This window comes from Lineus longissimus, chromosome 2 (assembly GCF_910592395.1).
Source record: "Lineus longissimus chromosome 2, tnLinLong1.2, whole genome shotgun sequence".
In the NCBI taxonomy this organism is placed as follows: domain Eukaryota; kingdom Metazoa; phylum Nemertea; class Pilidiophora; order Heteronemertea; family Lineidae; genus Lineus; species Lineus longissimus.
In genome coordinates this window covers 3,566,087-3,583,471 of record NC_088309.1, presented here as the reverse complement: position 1 = coordinate 3,583,471, position 17,385 = coordinate 3,566,087, and the positions used below count along the sequence as shown (strand labels likewise).

General features: G+C 39.2%; 2 protein-coding genes across 14 annotated transcripts in view; both read right to left on the bottom strand.

Annotated features, from left to right (window-relative positions):
* The window catches only part of LOC135502025 (ras GTPase-activating-like protein IQGAP1), a 54,170-nt gene that overhangs the window by 26,971 nt on the left and 9,814 nt on the right, over nt 1-17,385 (bottom strand). Inside the window, exon 1 of one of the 2 annotated variants that reach the window (XM_064794485.1) lies at nt 1,844-2,101. The exons of the other annotated variant lie outside the window; for it this stretch is intronic. Coding sequence (XP_064650555.1) covers nt 1,844-1,907 — 64 coding nt within the window. The 5' untranslated portion in view covers nt 1,908-2,101. Of the gene's footprint in view, nt 1-1,843; nt 2,102-17,385 lie in introns of those variants that run through there. 2 annotated transcript variants of the gene reach the window in all.
* LOC135502055 (uncharacterized) overlaps nt 2,726-17,385 on the bottom strand; it is a 125,935-nt gene continuing 111,275 nt past the window's right edge. For all 12 annotated transcript variants that reach the window (XM_064794579.1, XM_064794598.1, XM_064794542.1 and 9 more), the window contains 5 exons: nt 8,292-8,474; nt 6,872-7,084; nt 6,489-6,608; nt 6,119-6,259; nt 2,726-5,730 (listed from right to left, as the gene is read on the bottom strand). In XM_064794579.1, the coding sequence (XP_064650649.1) occupies nt 5,659-5,730; nt 6,119-6,259; nt 6,489-6,608; nt 6,872-7,084; nt 8,292-8,474 (729 nt within the window). In that variant the 3' untranslated portion in view covers nt 2,726-5,658. The remainder of the gene's footprint in view (nt 5,731-6,118; nt 6,260-6,488; nt 6,609-6,871; nt 7,085-8,291; nt 8,475-17,385) is intronic.

Sequence of the window (17,385 nt, the reverse complement as noted above, 5' to 3'; positions counted from 1 at the left end):
TTAATTCTGATATCTATTTTATCAGGTAAAACGTTGAAGATTATCGGTTTCCTTTATATGGCAGTTTTCGAATACATGGAGCAATGAAAATCATGTATTTTGAAGAATATTCCAAAAAAAAACATTCAAAACAAGCTCCAAAACTTCGGTGCTGACTAAAATCTGGACTCTGTGTTGGAACGAATGCTGACTAAAATCCGGACTTCATCTTGGAACGAAGCAGTTGGTCTCGTTAGGGAGTTTTTCCCAAATGTACGCGACGATGACGTGCCCATTAACAGGACGTAACATCTATTTTAAAATGCGTTTCCAAAGTGAATGCATGAGGACAACCCATTTGTGTCGTATATCATTGGAAACGCTCGATTCCCCTGATTCTGCAGGATGTTAAATCGGGCATTTATTTCTTTAAATAAATCATAAGCGTCGCATTTGCTCCTAGCTCTGTTCACCATCCCAAATGGCAATAATTGCCAATTGGGCCGGACAATCACGAAAAACCCCAAATATTATACATTCCTTCCTGAATAATTCTTACAGAGACCATTCTCACATAAAAGACAGTTGCTTAAGCTACACAAAAATCAAAAAAAAATCGAGGGTCAACCATTGAACTTTTGAGATATGTTGAATTTTGCACAAATCAGCGAAAAACGCACCAACTGGCACTGGACGGCATTTCAACACGGGGCCGACGCACATCCCAAGTTCAGTGTACACATACGTCGGCAACAACAGTATAAATGCGTAGTTTCTTGTTAGCCGCCTATTGAGTAGCGCTCTAGGTTTCAGAAACTCCACAACAACATGTCTTTGCCGAAATAACTGCTGAATCAACACTGACATACTGTAAGGATCGAGAAATCAATGATTTTAAGAACTACGGTGAGCCGCGCATGAATAAAAAAAAAACTCCCTAATGAGACGGTTGGCCAATGGGAAGGTGTAAACTGTTGATAAAACTGCTGATGAAAATGTTGGTGGGGGTCCCCTAAATTTGGTGTCTTGACATTTGTTTGTTTTTTTAATTTTTTTCAATCAAATTGCGCTATGTTATACCTAAGAGTCATTTAGTAATGTGGTTAAAAGGAAAATAGAAAATATTTTATATGAATGGGCGATTTTGATCAAAGAGTGGAGGCCATTTATTTAGAATTTTTTAGGTTTTTTAGATTCTGTTGATGGGTCCTAGTACTTACAGATTATCAGTGTATTTGTCCAAAATTTGATATTTCTGACAAGTCCAAGTCATATTCTTTCACAAAATAACTTTTTATTTGAATGACAATGAAAGTATCATCGAGTTTTAGGCCAAAATAGTTGGGGCTCTCTTTGAAAAATTTTCTTTTGCTTTTTTTTTCTGCTCAAAATGAACCAACATCATCTGTCCCAAAACTTTTTTGACTTTGAAAATTTTGAACTTATGAAAGGATTAGGGTCAGACAAATCTTTTAAGTCCAAATATTTGTTCACTTTTTTTTCTGCTCAAAATGAACCAACCATCATCAGTCCCAAAACTTTTTTGACTCTGAAAATGTTTAAAAATTTTGAACTTATGAAAGGATTAAGTTTAGACAAATTTTTGACACCAGGTTGTTAGTGTTGGCTGTGGTGTTGTAGTGGTGTGACAAACCATTGTGACCCAAAAACATCAAATGAATTTGGACCAATATAATCATGTGGCAGTGTAACTCAGTAATTAAAGGGGGCCTGCGCTTGTACCAAATTCTAAAATGATCTTATGTTGTAACATGAGTGTGCTATACTCACAACAAATATCAAGCCTACCACTGCCAGTTGTGTTTGACAAGTGCCTTGTATAAACATGACAATGATGACTTACCAGTCTCTTCCGCTTTTTCCAAAACATAATCCACAAAGTAATGGTAGCCTAGATTACACCACATTTTGTCATTTTAACTCCTTTGCCATCTCCAGTAATTGCTCCATCAAGTGATTTGTTACTTAGCATGTGTACATTTCAATATTTTAAGTGCACTGTGGTTCAAAATGTACATCACAAAGTAGTGCCATGGCCAATTTGATGACTACAACAGCTAGTTTTGCCTGACTGAGGTCATTACCCTACACAAAATGAACACAGTAGTGGTACCAACATATGTGGCTACAGATGTTGCTCATCACATCAATTCTTTCTGGTGGGTCTTCAAAGTGACCCCATCATCTCACGGGGATGGTAACCTGGAATACATGTTTCATTAAAGGCCATCCACAATCATTTAACCATCCCTTACCCAAAGCAATGCCAATAGGAGCATGAAGCATGCCTTAATTCATGGTCAACTAGCTGTCTTCGAAATTGAATCAAGAAGACGGAGTGCATGTCGCACATTTCATGGAGCCATCTTCTGTCTCCAAAATGGAATCCATGTGTAGACATCATGGTTTTGATAACAAGTTTCAGTCTTGGGTCAAAGATCAACTAGTAATCATTCAGTTTTATAATTCCTAAAATAATGAATTCATGGGACACCTGTTGTCAACAGGGTGCTTGGCATATGAAATGCTCTAGGGCATCTGTCTGTTGCATATACCTTGGTACATGTAGAAGTAGTGTAGCAAAGTGGGACGAATTGGCCAAATATTTTTTCTACTGAAACATGGCAGCATCCAGGCCTATATAGTAGAAAGCGGTTGTCACAAGGTGGCCATTGCAGCTAGCTACATAACAGTATGCACCACAGGGAATAACATTAACAACATATAAATTATGTACATCCGGGTACAACCCAGTTTTATTGAAAATATGACTGATTATCATAATGTTTCAAGTTATGTATGACAGACAATCAAATGTGTCATCATTTCCATAGCTGACCATATCTGGCAGTCATTGATAATACACATTGCAAATACAACTATATGTAGGTTAACACAACATTTGTCAGGTCTGCTTGAAGTGACCAGAAATACAAATTATTCACGGCCTATACAACTGGAAAACTGATGTCCTAAATGTTACGTAAGGGTATCATTATCAAGTAGGAAAACCCAAACGTTCACTGGATATCTTGTAACTACCATGTCAAATTTACCCTGACATAAATACCAAGTGTCAAGATATTCATTCTAACTTAAAGAGATGCTATAGGCAGGATTCAGGTGGGCCAGATTAAGTCGCACAGTCACAGACAGACGTCTCTACTTTTTTGCAATACACTGGTAATATTCAGACATTTTACGATATCACTGAGTCAAACCTGACCAACTTCCATAAATGAGAATACCAGTCACTGGCACCTGAAGACTACAAATTGAGCCCTTAGCTCCTGCCTATATTCCCCCTTAAAATACTCAGCCTGGAGAATATCTGACTGACTTCCAGCATCAGACATCTGGCAGATATCATACCGATGACCATCAAACCTCCTGACCATCACCATCATCATCATCATGATCAGAAGAGTAACGGCGTCTTGGATTAGACTTGGGCCATGATAAATTGCTGACTGTGCATGCTCAGCAAAGAAATAGATACGATTTACATATAAATAAAAAATAACAGATAATTATCTGTGTTCTATGTCTCAATCCCCAAATAAAGCTATGATGGAGAGTTTTTTTTAAAGTTTTTAACTCTTCATCATAGCTTTGTTAAATCAAAGCTTATGACTAGAATCAATGGCGGGTCACAACCTCCTAAGACCAGACACATGAGACATCCAAGGAAAAAGATCCAGGTTAAATCGACAGCTTCCCATATAATCAAATGACTTGAGTGATCTGGTCTTTTGCAACTCTTATTGATATCACCAGGCACGGATCCAAGAGGGGGCTACCTCGGCCTTAATCTCAGAAATAAATTTGAAACTAACCAAAAAAATTCTAAAATCTTTAGTTCAACATTGAAATTCGGAAAACTGATGCCAGGTCTACAATCTTTCTTTGCCTCAGATTCAAACCTAAATGCATGCATTGCATCTAGCCACAAACGACATGCTTCTATATCACTGCATGTCTAAGTCAATCAGTACAAATCAGTTTATTAGCCACATCCAATCGTATAAATTAAATACCGGACTAAATTGCTCAATGCACAGTAATAAGGTATGCAGAATTATAAGCACAGCCCAAAATCTAGGTTCAACAAGCCAACTACAAATCTTTAATAATAACAAAATAGTCATTTTAATGACCAATAAATTAAATACCACACACACAATTGACATATCATATGGCTAACGAAACTTCACAGAAAACTGATCAACACGTAAAAGAACTCAAGTCTTTTCCCTGAATTTAAAGAGCGATAAAGCGTAAATTTAATTCATGATTAGTGTTTTTTTCAAGACATTTTACTGCCGTTTACAGCCTATTCAAGTTTATAGTACAGCATGCAGAGTTAATGCAGACTCTGCTAAGCTATGGGGCATATACCCTGCGTTGAAATTTCTCCTACCACTCCCGCCTGAAGTCTGGAAAGGCTGATCTTAGGCAAATATGGACCAACATTTTTATGCAATAGGTTTGTCTACACGTATCGTTCATTCAAAATTTGAAATTGAATGGTATTACCCGGATTCCTTTCCAAGGTGTGAAGAAAGCACTTGCTTAAAATTTTCTTTAGAGCGTGCTGTGAAAATTTGAATTCGACTCACTATCGAACCCCCCCCCCCCCAAACCAATTCATCTTTCGAGTATATCCAATACTAGCCCGACCAGATGCCATAGTTATGATACTGCTTGGCGATAATGAGACCATTTCAAAACTACTCGATGCCACAAAAGACTACACAAGTCAAACCCTCTATGTGGAATCAGGCCCAACAAGCCCCGCGCGCGCGCTCCCCCAAAGCATAAACATTGATTCCATCGCATCAAGTAATATTGTGATGGTCTGTTTGTCCTCAAACATGTCAATGACTGGTTTAGCTGTTGATTCAACAGCATTTACAATACTACCGATGGCAGCACCATCGTGTTTTATTTCAAGATATAAACAGTATTCTATTTACAATATGACGGGTGTGAATCATGGAAATTCTTATCTGAGCATCCTACAATAGTTTCATTATCAAGCTGCTTAAAGTTCGGGCAGTCACTTGTAAATAGTTCCTCTCAAATGCAATTTATCAACTACAGTCCAACACAGCACCACCACATGGTGTAGCTTGATTCCACAATTTGAATGTCTCCATTCATTGCCAAATTCAAAAGTAACAACTGCAATGTCATCTTCCTCAAATTACAGGGAATCTTCTCAAGTTTTGATTCTGATTCTGAGTATCACTACAGAAGCATACCACATAACTCATCATGCCATAAAAATCGAACTGCCAATCCAGGTTCCGTTAGTGAAAAATTCTTTTTGACACAGCTAACGTGCCACACAATATCACAAGGATTCTAACAGAAGATCAAATCTGGTCCAATACCATGACTTCTAATTGAAGATTTGACATCAAAACCTTTTGGAACTTGTCATGGTAGAAATTCTTATAGTCACGTGCTCCCTTGGCTCTCTTTTCATCTGAGAAATATCAATTATCTACAAGAAGCCAGCACAATTGAAGAATTCAACGGAGGAACCACGATGTTAGTTGTTGCATCCCAAGTTTGATGAGTAACCATGGATTGTCTCGAGCAAGTGAACATCATCATGATATTCCTGACTTATGAAATGATTGTTGACGTATTCTAGATATAATGAGGTGTTTCTTGGCCTGTTAAGAGCCTGAATATGGAAGTTGGCATGGTCTTCATGTGGATCTGAAACAAACGAAAAGGAAAAGGTCAACATATACACTCAAACTAGAAGCTGTAAGCTTCTCATTTTCGTCAGAGTCTGAAAAGGAATTCATTGAGAGGCTGTCAAAGCACTGTGAAACACAAGTCCGATATTTGGATCATGAGAAGCTTAGCTTTGGAAACGATCATCGGATCTATGGAGTCCGAATGTCTCCCTTTCAGCCTTTTCTCTTGGACATAGTGAAACTTCTTTTGTCACCTTTCTTGGCATCATCGCTGCGGTGATGGGTATAGATATCTTGAATGCAGTGCTGAAGGAGAAGAATGCCTACGGTTTTAAATGTTAGCTCTCAATCGAATTGTTAGTGTGCAAGTGCTAAGACAGTAATGAGTGTTTTCCCCAACTCACCTCTCCCACTGATGTGGCAAGCATATTGACTATCTTTTCATGTGGCACAGCAACAACACTCGCTCCGTTTATCTCTATGATGCGGTGACCCACCCGTACGCCCCCTCGCTCAGCGATACCTCCTCGCAATAAACTACATATCTGGAAGAACAATGAGAAATAAGCCAAGGCATCACAGGGACCAGATTAGGCCCTGAAGTAAGGTAGAGCCCAAGTCGTGATCCATTCTTCCCTTCCAGGCCAATAGCTAGCCTTTTTGTTCTGGGATGAATCAATTCTCAAGTACTAAGCCATCGTTGTCACCTTGGTTTCAAGACCCCCTACAGCAAGAGGTATATCAATCTAATTATAGTATATTAAGACTACGTACCACTCCATTTTGTACACTAAATCCTAACTGATATTTTACATCTGGGCGTTTTATACAAACTTCTACCACAGGTGGACACTGGACGATTGTGAGCTTGACTACAGTCTGGTTTCTGGCAGCCTGCAACAAATGAGATCATACAATGATTTCAGGAGAAAATTTCCTGAAGACCCTTACTTCAGCTACTTTTAACAGATAGTTACTACCTCAATTGAACTTCTCAGTGGACCCCTCTGTTGGCAAGGTCATCATCTCTATTAGGGATGGTGATATAGGTAACTTCTGTATAATCTAACCTCTGTAATCCAGACACATCCCTATTAAAGACAGCATTTGTCAGTCCCAAGAGGTTTTACAGTACATTTAACTTCTAATTTACTTACTTTTATATAATTCTGGCAACTCGATAATGGCAACCCGACCAGACTGACTCCATTTATGGACATGATCTGGTCACCAATGTTGAGTTGGCCGCACCGCGCTGCAGCACCAGTAGGAGACATATTGGCCAGCACCACTGTGGGAACCATGGATCCCCAGCCGGATTCCACTATCACAATACCCAGTGCCTCTCCCTTAAGCTTAGGCACAATGACCTGGAAAACAACACATTAACTTGTATTTGCACCTACTTGAAAACCCTGAGTCGACTTCAGACCAGTGTCTTAGCTGCATTTCGAAAAACCTGGCATGCCCTTCCATTGTTAAATCTACTGGGCCACCTGCTGCAGAGTTTTTTTTATCAATGTGTGCTGTGTTTTTTGTACTTCTATCTAACAAAATGCAGAGGAGGACAACACCCCTTGGCCATGCTGGTGGCTGAGGGGTAAAAAAACGTGTTAAGTCTGTGGGTTTGGATTAGCTTCATGGAGCTCGGTGCGGCTAACCTTACACACATGGCAAGTCGGCGATAAAAGCTGTGTATATATAGTCACGGCAATCAACAGATGGAACAGGTAAAAAGGTCTCTCTGTGGGTTTGTATCGCGACGGAACAAACTCACATCCATGAAATCACATTCTCAGTGAACGCAATCCCCGACTACTCATGGACAAATTGTCCCTTGGACATGATGGCTTTTGGAATAGGTATAAGGATTGCGGATCTTCTTGTCTTTTGGTAACTTCTATAGGGCTACGGAAAAGTTAATGCCCAGGTTTAGGTTTTTCCTTATAGATAATGGTATAGTTTGGGAAGGGGAAGGAAGGGTACAGGAGAGGCAATACTCTCAACGTTTGAAGATAAATTGAAGGGATGTTCAACAGCTCAGGATGGAGTTTGGCTTGGTTTGAGAACACAGATTAAGCATACCTCGTCAGTTAAGTTTGTTTTAGGGGGGCTCAGGCTGCCATAAATACTACCTAACAACTGAAAAACAGCCACATTTGAAGACTATATCGACACAGGTTGATCAATTTCAAAAAGATATCTTTGAGAACGGGAAAATATAACATCTCCTGGGAGAATGATTTTATCATGACCGCAAACATGATATTTTTCGAATAATTGGTATCTGCATACTCTCTTTCATGGAGATAAGAGCTACTTCTGACCGATACTGTTGTACTGTGTAAAATTTTATTCAAGTTAATACAGTATTACCTCATCTGAAAGAGTCAGCCAGATCCACCTATGAGACACCCTTCACTCTTATCTCCACTTCCAGGCGCAGGGTGAGAAGGCAGTTTGTATTTAACTCCCTAATCAACCAGTCGAATCAAAACAAAATTCCAACAGGTCCAACGATTAGGATCGGTAGCTCGGTGTCAAAGGAAAGAAACCAATTTCTGTGCACAAACTTACTTCTTTTTGCATATCTTTGTTGGCAAATAGCGTCAGTTCTTCGCCGAATATTTCTTGTTGGTTCAGGACTTCTTGATAGTCCATCTCCTTCATAAGGCCTGGATCCTCGATTCCATTGGCCTTGAGGAATTCCATGTAGGCCACCTGGAACGCCTGCCCAATCGACTGGGCAATGAGTTGGGCCTGCAGAGAAGAAAACGAAAAATCAAAAGAAAATTTCAGACATTTTTTTCTCTGGGCAATAATTGACCCGGCATGGCCATGGGACATTGCAGTGATATACAATCTAATACTGGGAATGGTTGAAATAAATAAATATGGAAGAGCAATCTCTGACACAGAGGGTCATTTCACCACGCGGATTCTCATCGTAGTAAATTTCATGAGTATTATTTGTCATGATCAAGGTATGTAAGAAAAGGATGAACACCTGAAAAGGGCAACAAACAAAGCAATGCCAAGAAGACTGATTAAAGCATTTATCAGAATGATAATCAACTTTTAAATGGTTCAGTGATATGCCTCAAAACAAAAAGATCACAACATTACATTCATGAGCATAAAATGTCTTCATTGTCAAAAGCATTATTGGCTCACCATTGTCCCGGACACCATTCTTCTACTTGAAAAAGTTTGTTTCACATCTCTAAACAACCTGTTCATTTTAATGCCAGCTTAAAAAAACTGACGAGAATCTAATCCGTACTCCAATTTGATATCTGGCAAAAACAGAAGCCACAAAATTGCTCTCCTGAATTAAAGAGCTGATCTTGGGTAATTCAGTTTCAAGAAGACTTTGAAGCCTTAATGGTTGAAACCACCTTTACATATAAAGTGAATTAAATCAAGAGGCAGCAGTTTTCAAAACCTGTTGAACCGGTATTGAAGAACCTGAATCAATGATTCGGTCTTCTATGATTAGGGCAAACCTTTGCAACTTCCGCATGATACAGTGACAGACTGAGCCATTACTGACATTCTTACCTCCTCGCCAAACTCTTCTTCATCGAGATACGCCAAGTCATAACTCGGACATACCGTATAGCACGTTTTTTGCTCCGCCATTTCTTTCTTCCACGGAAACATTTGGAAAGTCATCTTGAACGTTTACTTATTGCCACAGAATCCAAAATGATCCAAAAACATTTCAAATCCAAAGAGTACATAGTTTACACAAGAAACTCCTGTGTTTCACCGTTCAAAATCTTATCCCTTGACGCACTTAGTTCCAACAATAGTTTATTCCAGTTCATCACCGAACCAGTTTATATGTAAGTCGTTTGCAATTCCAACAAGATATTGACTCGTAAATTTCATGAACATACAACAGCTGAATTCCAGACATGTTCCAACAAGAGTTTATTCGTATCCAAAATCTAACAACAAGTTAAGCCATTTCAACTCTGTCATTTTCAATCCAACAAAACTAGTAACTATTTGAAGCTGTCTTATTCAGTAATCCAGATACCTGTATGTTACTGACTTTCAATGATTTTGAAGTCTCTAGAGTCATTTCCGACATTTAAATACACCAATTCTGTCAACCCAGAGTTTGTCATTGACACTTCTTCTACGATTTCTCTTCTGCATATTGTTAATTCCAATGATTTTCTCAGAACATGATGTATTGGATTTCTGAATCTGAATCTAAAAATTTCCCACTGACGTTGATTGAAATCAAAGATTGCATGTTTTTAAGGTCTGGTTGTTCTTGTAAGGTTTATGATCACCCTATCACAGATAGACGTCGTATAAAGGCAGCGCGGAAGCCTTTGATTGATTGCTTTGATTTTTATAGGTATGCATATGATAGGTTAAAGTATGATGACGTTTTGTGAAATATGTCAACCAAGCATTGGCATTATGAAATTTTAAGTCAACTGATGTTACCTCCTACAAAGTATTAATAGTATATACACGTAACAGTTTTTTCAATGCAGTAATCCCCGACTTCTAGGTTCTAGTCTCAATCTAGGACACTAAACTATTCGGAAATCAGTTAAAGTTCTAACAATTTGCTTCTGTCAAGTCTAATAATTCTACTCCCACTTAATGTCAATCAAAGTTTTTGACATATTCTCCGTTTCACCACCTAAATTGCCTCTCCAACAGCATTATGTCCCATCCATTTCTGCACATGACCTCTCCTCCCTTGTCCATTCATGTCTATAATCCATTTTACATGTACTTGTTCATGGGGATGCTAGTTTCTTCGAATGGTACACCATTGCCGAAGTCCTTGTGATCCTGGAAGTTTGTGTAGCTGAACTATTCCACAAATGAAGAATAAGATTTAGATTTTTCAATGTATCTCGCTTAGTTTCAAGAATACACACTTATAGTATCCTAGCTACAGTATACTAGTGGAAATAAGTTATATATAGTCGCTACAGACACACAACCTAGAAGCATCGATCCTAAGAGTACATTGGCCTCAGACAGACCTACGAGTGCAATGGGTTCTCCCAAGAAAAGCTATCCAAAGAAAAATACTTTCCAGATCTCCCACAATCTCTCTCTATCGCCTACACTGAGTAAATGCCTCAGAAGATGAGAATGCTCTTTATGTAGACTTGAAGATGAAGTATGTGTACAATAACAGTAATTAACTATGCGCACCTTGCGTACGTTACCCATTAGCTAATTCAGCAGACTTTGAAGTTGGAGATAATGTGCAGGAAGGGCTTCTGCTGATGAGGACGTGCTGATGGAACAAAGCTAAAGGGACAGCAACAAGACGATCTTAGGAAGACTCAAGTTGACAGAACTTTCTACTGACCAGATGATTGCAGGTTAACGTGACCGACTGATGTCCAATACAAAGGGAAACAGTGTTCAGTATTTCAACTAAAGGTATTCGTCTTGGGGCTGATTGAAATAAGGATGATGTGATGGGAAGCAAATGGTAAGAGCAGTGATAAAAGTAACCATGACATCTAAGGATGGGCTGACTGTTCAAACTCAAGACAACCAAACGGATTGCATATCAACACACTCGTCACTCATCAACACCTGACACCCTAAATTTTGATCGTCCTCATATCAATCTTGCACCAACTGACAAATCAAATCAGTCAGGTGGCAAGTTGGTACAGCACTCATCCCTTCTAATGGCAGTGCATCTGTCATCTCAGTCCGAAATAACACGCTCTTTCTCCGACAAGATCGAATTATGTCATCCATGCAAGAATAAAACCCGAAGGAGAATAATTCCATTGAATATCTGTCAGGTAGAAGAGCGTTTGTGTTATTTTCCCATTAGTAAATTAATGTCTCTGACGTTATAAACCACAAAGAACACATGCTATATGGTGGCAATGGTACTGTACTGACATTGCATGCTCCCTGAAAGACAGACTCGTTGAAAGGAAAAACCGACTGCAAAGAAACACGTCAGAGAAACACCAACAATCAATCCATGTAGAAGATCACAGGAATGAACTTGAACACCACAAAGAGGACAGAACCTTTCGGATTTGTTTTCCGACTTGATGAGTTCCCTCAGCTAAATGACCTTCCCTTTCTCCTGGTTGATACCCGACCATAACTATTTTTTAGCCAGCCAAGCTTTCTAAAGAGCATCCCCTTGTGATGCTACACTACATTTTCTGTTGCTATTGCTGTTGTTGAGTGAAAGGGAATTTTCCATAGTCATGTCAATCTAACATCATAGTTTTCCTCATTACCATAGTCAATCTGACCCATGCCACTACAATCATGTATAAAACAATTTCCATCCGAAAACTCAAATGATAATCTTGCTTCGTCCTCACGAATCTGGTGCGTTAAGTTTATTATCTCATCACAATCGCCGGCAATCTGGGCACACGAATGAGATTTATGGACGCTTTGAATCCTGCTCTAACTCATAAACTGGATAATTGGTCGATTGGAATCTGCAGTGATTGGATCATCCGAGTCAACCATGCAGGATATGGGTCAATACGCACCCGTAATTGGGGAAATCTGGCCATAGTCAGAGCTAGAGACTAACAGAACCATGTGGGACTACCAACGTAAGAAGACGGCCTGAAATCAATATCACCATCGACCGAACCTTGAAAAGGAACTAGGGTAATTGTGTCTGCAACCCCGTGAGACCAATCAACTTCGTCATATCTGCCCCATGAGCACCCACAGTCAATATCTTGTCAACCCACCGATTATATTTAACAAGGTCTGTCTAGACTAGGATACTAATGAGTTGGTTCCCTCTGCGAAGACATTGAATACAGACCACTGATCAGGCTGATTTCTTAATATAAAAGGTATTCGGCATGTTCCACGCAAAAGTTTCCATAAATCTCCATTTTTTCACATAGTATGATATCGCAGTTACCACGAATGAGGTAGTGGCTAATCAAAGCCACTAGGGGGATGCAGTCGCCCGGGTAGCTTTTCAGGGTTCATAAGGAGATTGGTTTTTATCATCAACAAACAAGGTAAAACAACCAAGGCAAGACCAATCAAGCCTCGTGAGATCCATTGTGTTGTTGTGGCATTCTTAACCCAATATGTTAGCGTCCACTTGCTTTTCCAACCAGCATCGCCCTGCATTACCAAATAGTTGCGTCGTAATGCCGCCTCATCACCTTTTTATTGGACATTAATCTAACGGAAGCCCAGCCCTAGCCATGGCTTGTTATCTCTAATTGCAAGGTAGAATGTCACTTTTGCTTGTGATCTAGTACCATTGAATGAGGCATGGCCAACCTCCTGACCTTTCCTTTATCGTAAACTGGAGGCAAATACATCCTATCAAATGTTTCTTTTAAGCTGCTCTGATGTTGAAGAAAATTCAAGCAATTATTGGTCACCGGTGACTTGTTTGGGTTTAGCCAAATTGGAGCATGTTCCCCCTGCTTTGATAAAAGCTAATTTGCTGGTAAAGGAACAGGAGTGACAATTCCTTGCAAAAGAATAGTGCCATCAGAGTATCTCATTCAATTCACCCCAACTGCATCCCTTGCGTCTGATTTTTCTTGTGGTGTCAGAAACTTATTCGATTGAATGGCTTACATTTGGGTTTCTTCATGGTTACGCCAATGTCAATGGAATACTTTAGCACCACTTTAACAAGAAAGCTATCTGACATAGCGGCGCAAGGTTTAGAGGCTAATGTAGTTTCCTTGTCGTAGCCACTTTAATTGTATTGAAGTGTGGTTGATTGAAGTAAGCATGGTTCCTCAAGGGGATTAGGAGAAAGGAGCGGGCTGCATACAGGTTCTAAATCTTTGTTAGAATAGTTAGTTGAAGCTCTGTACTAAATGGGGGCTGATGAGGGGCAGGCAAGAGGAATTAGAAGGCAAAAAGAGATGGCCCTGAGTAGTATAAGCAGTCAATCAGGGGCAGGATCTAAGAGTCATTGCACATGTCATAAACGAACGTCCTTATGGATGGGGATCATCTCATTTTGCATCATGATACAGCACACATGATTATTTCATACTTTCTCAATTGTAAAATGATTACTTTTTTTATTTTATCATTTCTTATTTTCTCATTTTCAAAATATTCAATATAGCAAATTCAAAGTCCCAACACAGCAATGCAATAAACAAAGGGCCTGAAGGTTCCATCTCACTTGAAACGAAAACATCCCTTCTCAGTAATTGTTGAGAAATATCAATCAGTGCGACACAATTATACAAACAGCCCGGAGGAGGAACAGATAGAGTCTTTGATGGTTGTGACTCGGCGGATTCAGGTAAAAGGTCTTCTGCCCTGAGAAATATTCATTTTATTGTGGAGTTCCCCCTGGGATATTCATTAAGAAGTCAGGCTGGGGGCTGTTTAGATGGCATGGGAAGGGGGGTGTTGTTGATCTAGATAGACTGACCAGAGATATAGCCTATACAGGCTTCACCACTACACTTCCATGTTCCAAGTATGAACATTCTGGGTCAAGTGGTTAAGAAACCTGCCACTCTTTTGTCAAAAGTTAACGACAGATGACATAAAGGACAGATGACATAAAGGACGGATGACGAACGCCACGGTATCGTATAAGCTCCCCTGATAGGTGAGCTAAAATTGCAAATGTCTGCAAACAAACTGACACTAGTGACAGAGGAGGTAGAATAAGTAATTGTTTGAGTTTGAGAATTTCTTCTGGCAAAACTATACAAGATCTTTGAATTCTTTTGTCACATGCAATAATTATTGCAAGCAAGTACAACACAAATCTCAGGTCTGCGAGGCACTTAAGGAGTTACTGTTGCGGATATCAAGATATGAGATCAAACATAATGACATTTTCCAGACATTTAGTCTGAACATTCCTTCACCGATTCATCCAACATATCATCAACCAACGAATCCGTATAAGTGCCAACATACTCTTAAGCACCAATACAGCCCCATTGATTCCAATGATTACTTTATGGACGGTGAATCGTTTTGATCTCGCGCAGACCACGGAGAATCTGCGATGAAAAAGGCAAAGGTAAGATCGATCCCCATCAATATTGATTTATGTAAATCGCCCTGAATTGATCCCTGATATAATCAAATTGATCTCCTCATGTCTGGAAATTTATCTTCCGAGGTTATTTGTCAAGACTATATAATTCATTTATCTTGCTTAAGATATTTATAAGGTGGACTAACTTAGAACATCTTCAGATTGCTTAACTTATTTATTGAGCATATGAAGAGCTGGGACCATAATGTACTTATCCTAATGGTATAAGTGGGATATCAGGTGGATTATTCTACTAAGAGATACTGCTGAAACTTGAGCAGTCGATCATTTTTATAAGAACAAATGTAAATCTGAGTAAAGCTGTAATTTAAAACCACAAAGTAGAACAAACATTATTCTGAGATTTACCTCCCTATCATGTTTAATAATTCTTTTTGCTTCAACAGCATATTACTTTATCTATGCAAAGCCAATGTCTTTGTCACAATCAGGATGAAACAACCAGGCCTGATGCTCATTCAAAGCAAACATGATCAAAGCAAAGTGACCTGCCCAAGATCCTTCGTTGTGGTCACTCTAAAGTGCAATGTTTAGTCTACTCTCCCCGGTTAAGACCTTTGCGAAGCTTCAGGCAGAACACCAACTCGGCTTAACCTCTAAGAATACTCCCTCAGGTTTCAAAACAGAATCTAACTCTACATGCTAACAAGTGATTTTGCTATGAATACAGAACTGAAAACTATAGCCTTGAGAGTTGGGAGTAACACTCCTAGTTCAATGTTGTGGATTATGGAAACCCATTGTAGCTTGAGCAAGAAATACTCCTGAGGACAATGAGAAGCAAACCAATCTTTCCAATTTGTGTAACCAGGAATAGTCAATTCCCCATAGTATAGCTGGGGAGAGGGCTCAAGACATATCATCTCAGTTGTCAGTTATTGTTAAGGGAAAGTGGTGGTAAAGGCTGCCTCTACCCTATTGTTAGCCTGAAACTTCCAGAAATGAACCACACCAATGCATCGACTTGATACCATGATCCTTGAACTTTCATAATTTTCACAATCTCTTGACAAGCAGTCATAATATGGAACATGCAATGCTCTTGTCTTGTCATCACGTATCAAATAACATCTCTGATGTGGGAATGTGACACTCGATTTTTCTCGCGCCTGAAGTTCAAGCGACTGAAACTGGGACATTTTTGGCGCTGTGGTTCAACCTTTCACAAGAATGGCGAGTCTTGTATTCTCCGAGCTACAACTGAATAAACCACAGCTCGTATAGATTGTGAGCAAAATTCTGGCAATTCCATCTCTGATTCTCCATAGAGAGAACAACATTCAACATGAAATCAACAAGAGCAGAAATGTAAGATATCAAAACGAATCACGCTACTGACGCCAAGGTGTATTCGACGAGGATAAAAACGTGGATGCAAATGTTCAGGCAATAACTATCACGATTCCCAAATGATTTGCAATGCTGAATGCTTTCTCTAAATCAACATTGGGCTGGGAGTGCTCTGGCATTTGTAATCAGATTGAGGATGTTAATGATAGCAGTCGAATGGAAGTTTCAACTGCTGAAATAACTGGACTCTGGTCTAATGCAATTATTAACTACAATGTGTGAAATGGCGGGACAAACTAAATCAGCCTTATATCAACCGCTGAGTGCTTCAATAGCTACTAATGGACTTGTACCCGCCATTGATTTGAAAATGTTGTGGCTAGTGGTTTCCGGGACATTGTTTGCATAATTCAATTTTGACGCTATTTACATTTTCCACGACTTGGCACAGCAGTATTGAGAAATAATGTTTTTCTAATATTGCGCTGGTGGAGTTTCTGTATTGCCAATCATATGATGTTTGCACTGGCTACCGATCTGAAGTTTGCCTGTTTTTCAGTTTTGATGTGACTAACAGAACGCAGCAATCTTGACACTACCGTTTCTGCGAGCCACTTTATTTTATGAGCCTTATCTTTTCAGAAGATGAAATAATGAACACAACTTTCCGTCAAATGTGAAGTAAAAGTAAAAAATTCAAAATTCAACCTCTGATGTTGACACTGTAATTTAAAATCAGACGACTGAGACACAATGATTCATTGCATGGAATCAGAAATGGCTCGATCAATAATAATCTAGCATGAAATATCCGAGATAATTTACAGAGACGACAGATCTAGCAGTTTTGTTGCCTGCATGCCACCATCCATCATTCAATGTGAAGGCTTCTATCTGTTTGTCTCAAATCATGCTAAAACAAATTGCCGAGGGACTGGGAAAACTAGATATTTGTGTCAATTGATTTTAACCAGTTCATCAAGACATGTAATCATACATTTAAGATATCAACCATCCAATAATCACAGGATTAACAATGTGGTTAAACACTTGCGAAAAGGTCAGGGCAGTTGTGCGTGTAAATCATGGATATTAGAATACAGCAATTTGGTCCTCGGTTGATTTTCAATGCAGTGCAGGGCACATTGCAAAACAAAGAATGTTTCCGTTTGATGAATTTTTTAGTTTGAAAATCAGGTTAGCATAGCGTGGGAAAAGATCAAAGTGACAAATTCAGAAACTGAACCAAAATCTAACTAACCACTTTGTTGCCATGGCTTCCAATGCTTACAGATTTCAACGGAAATTCAAATTATCAAC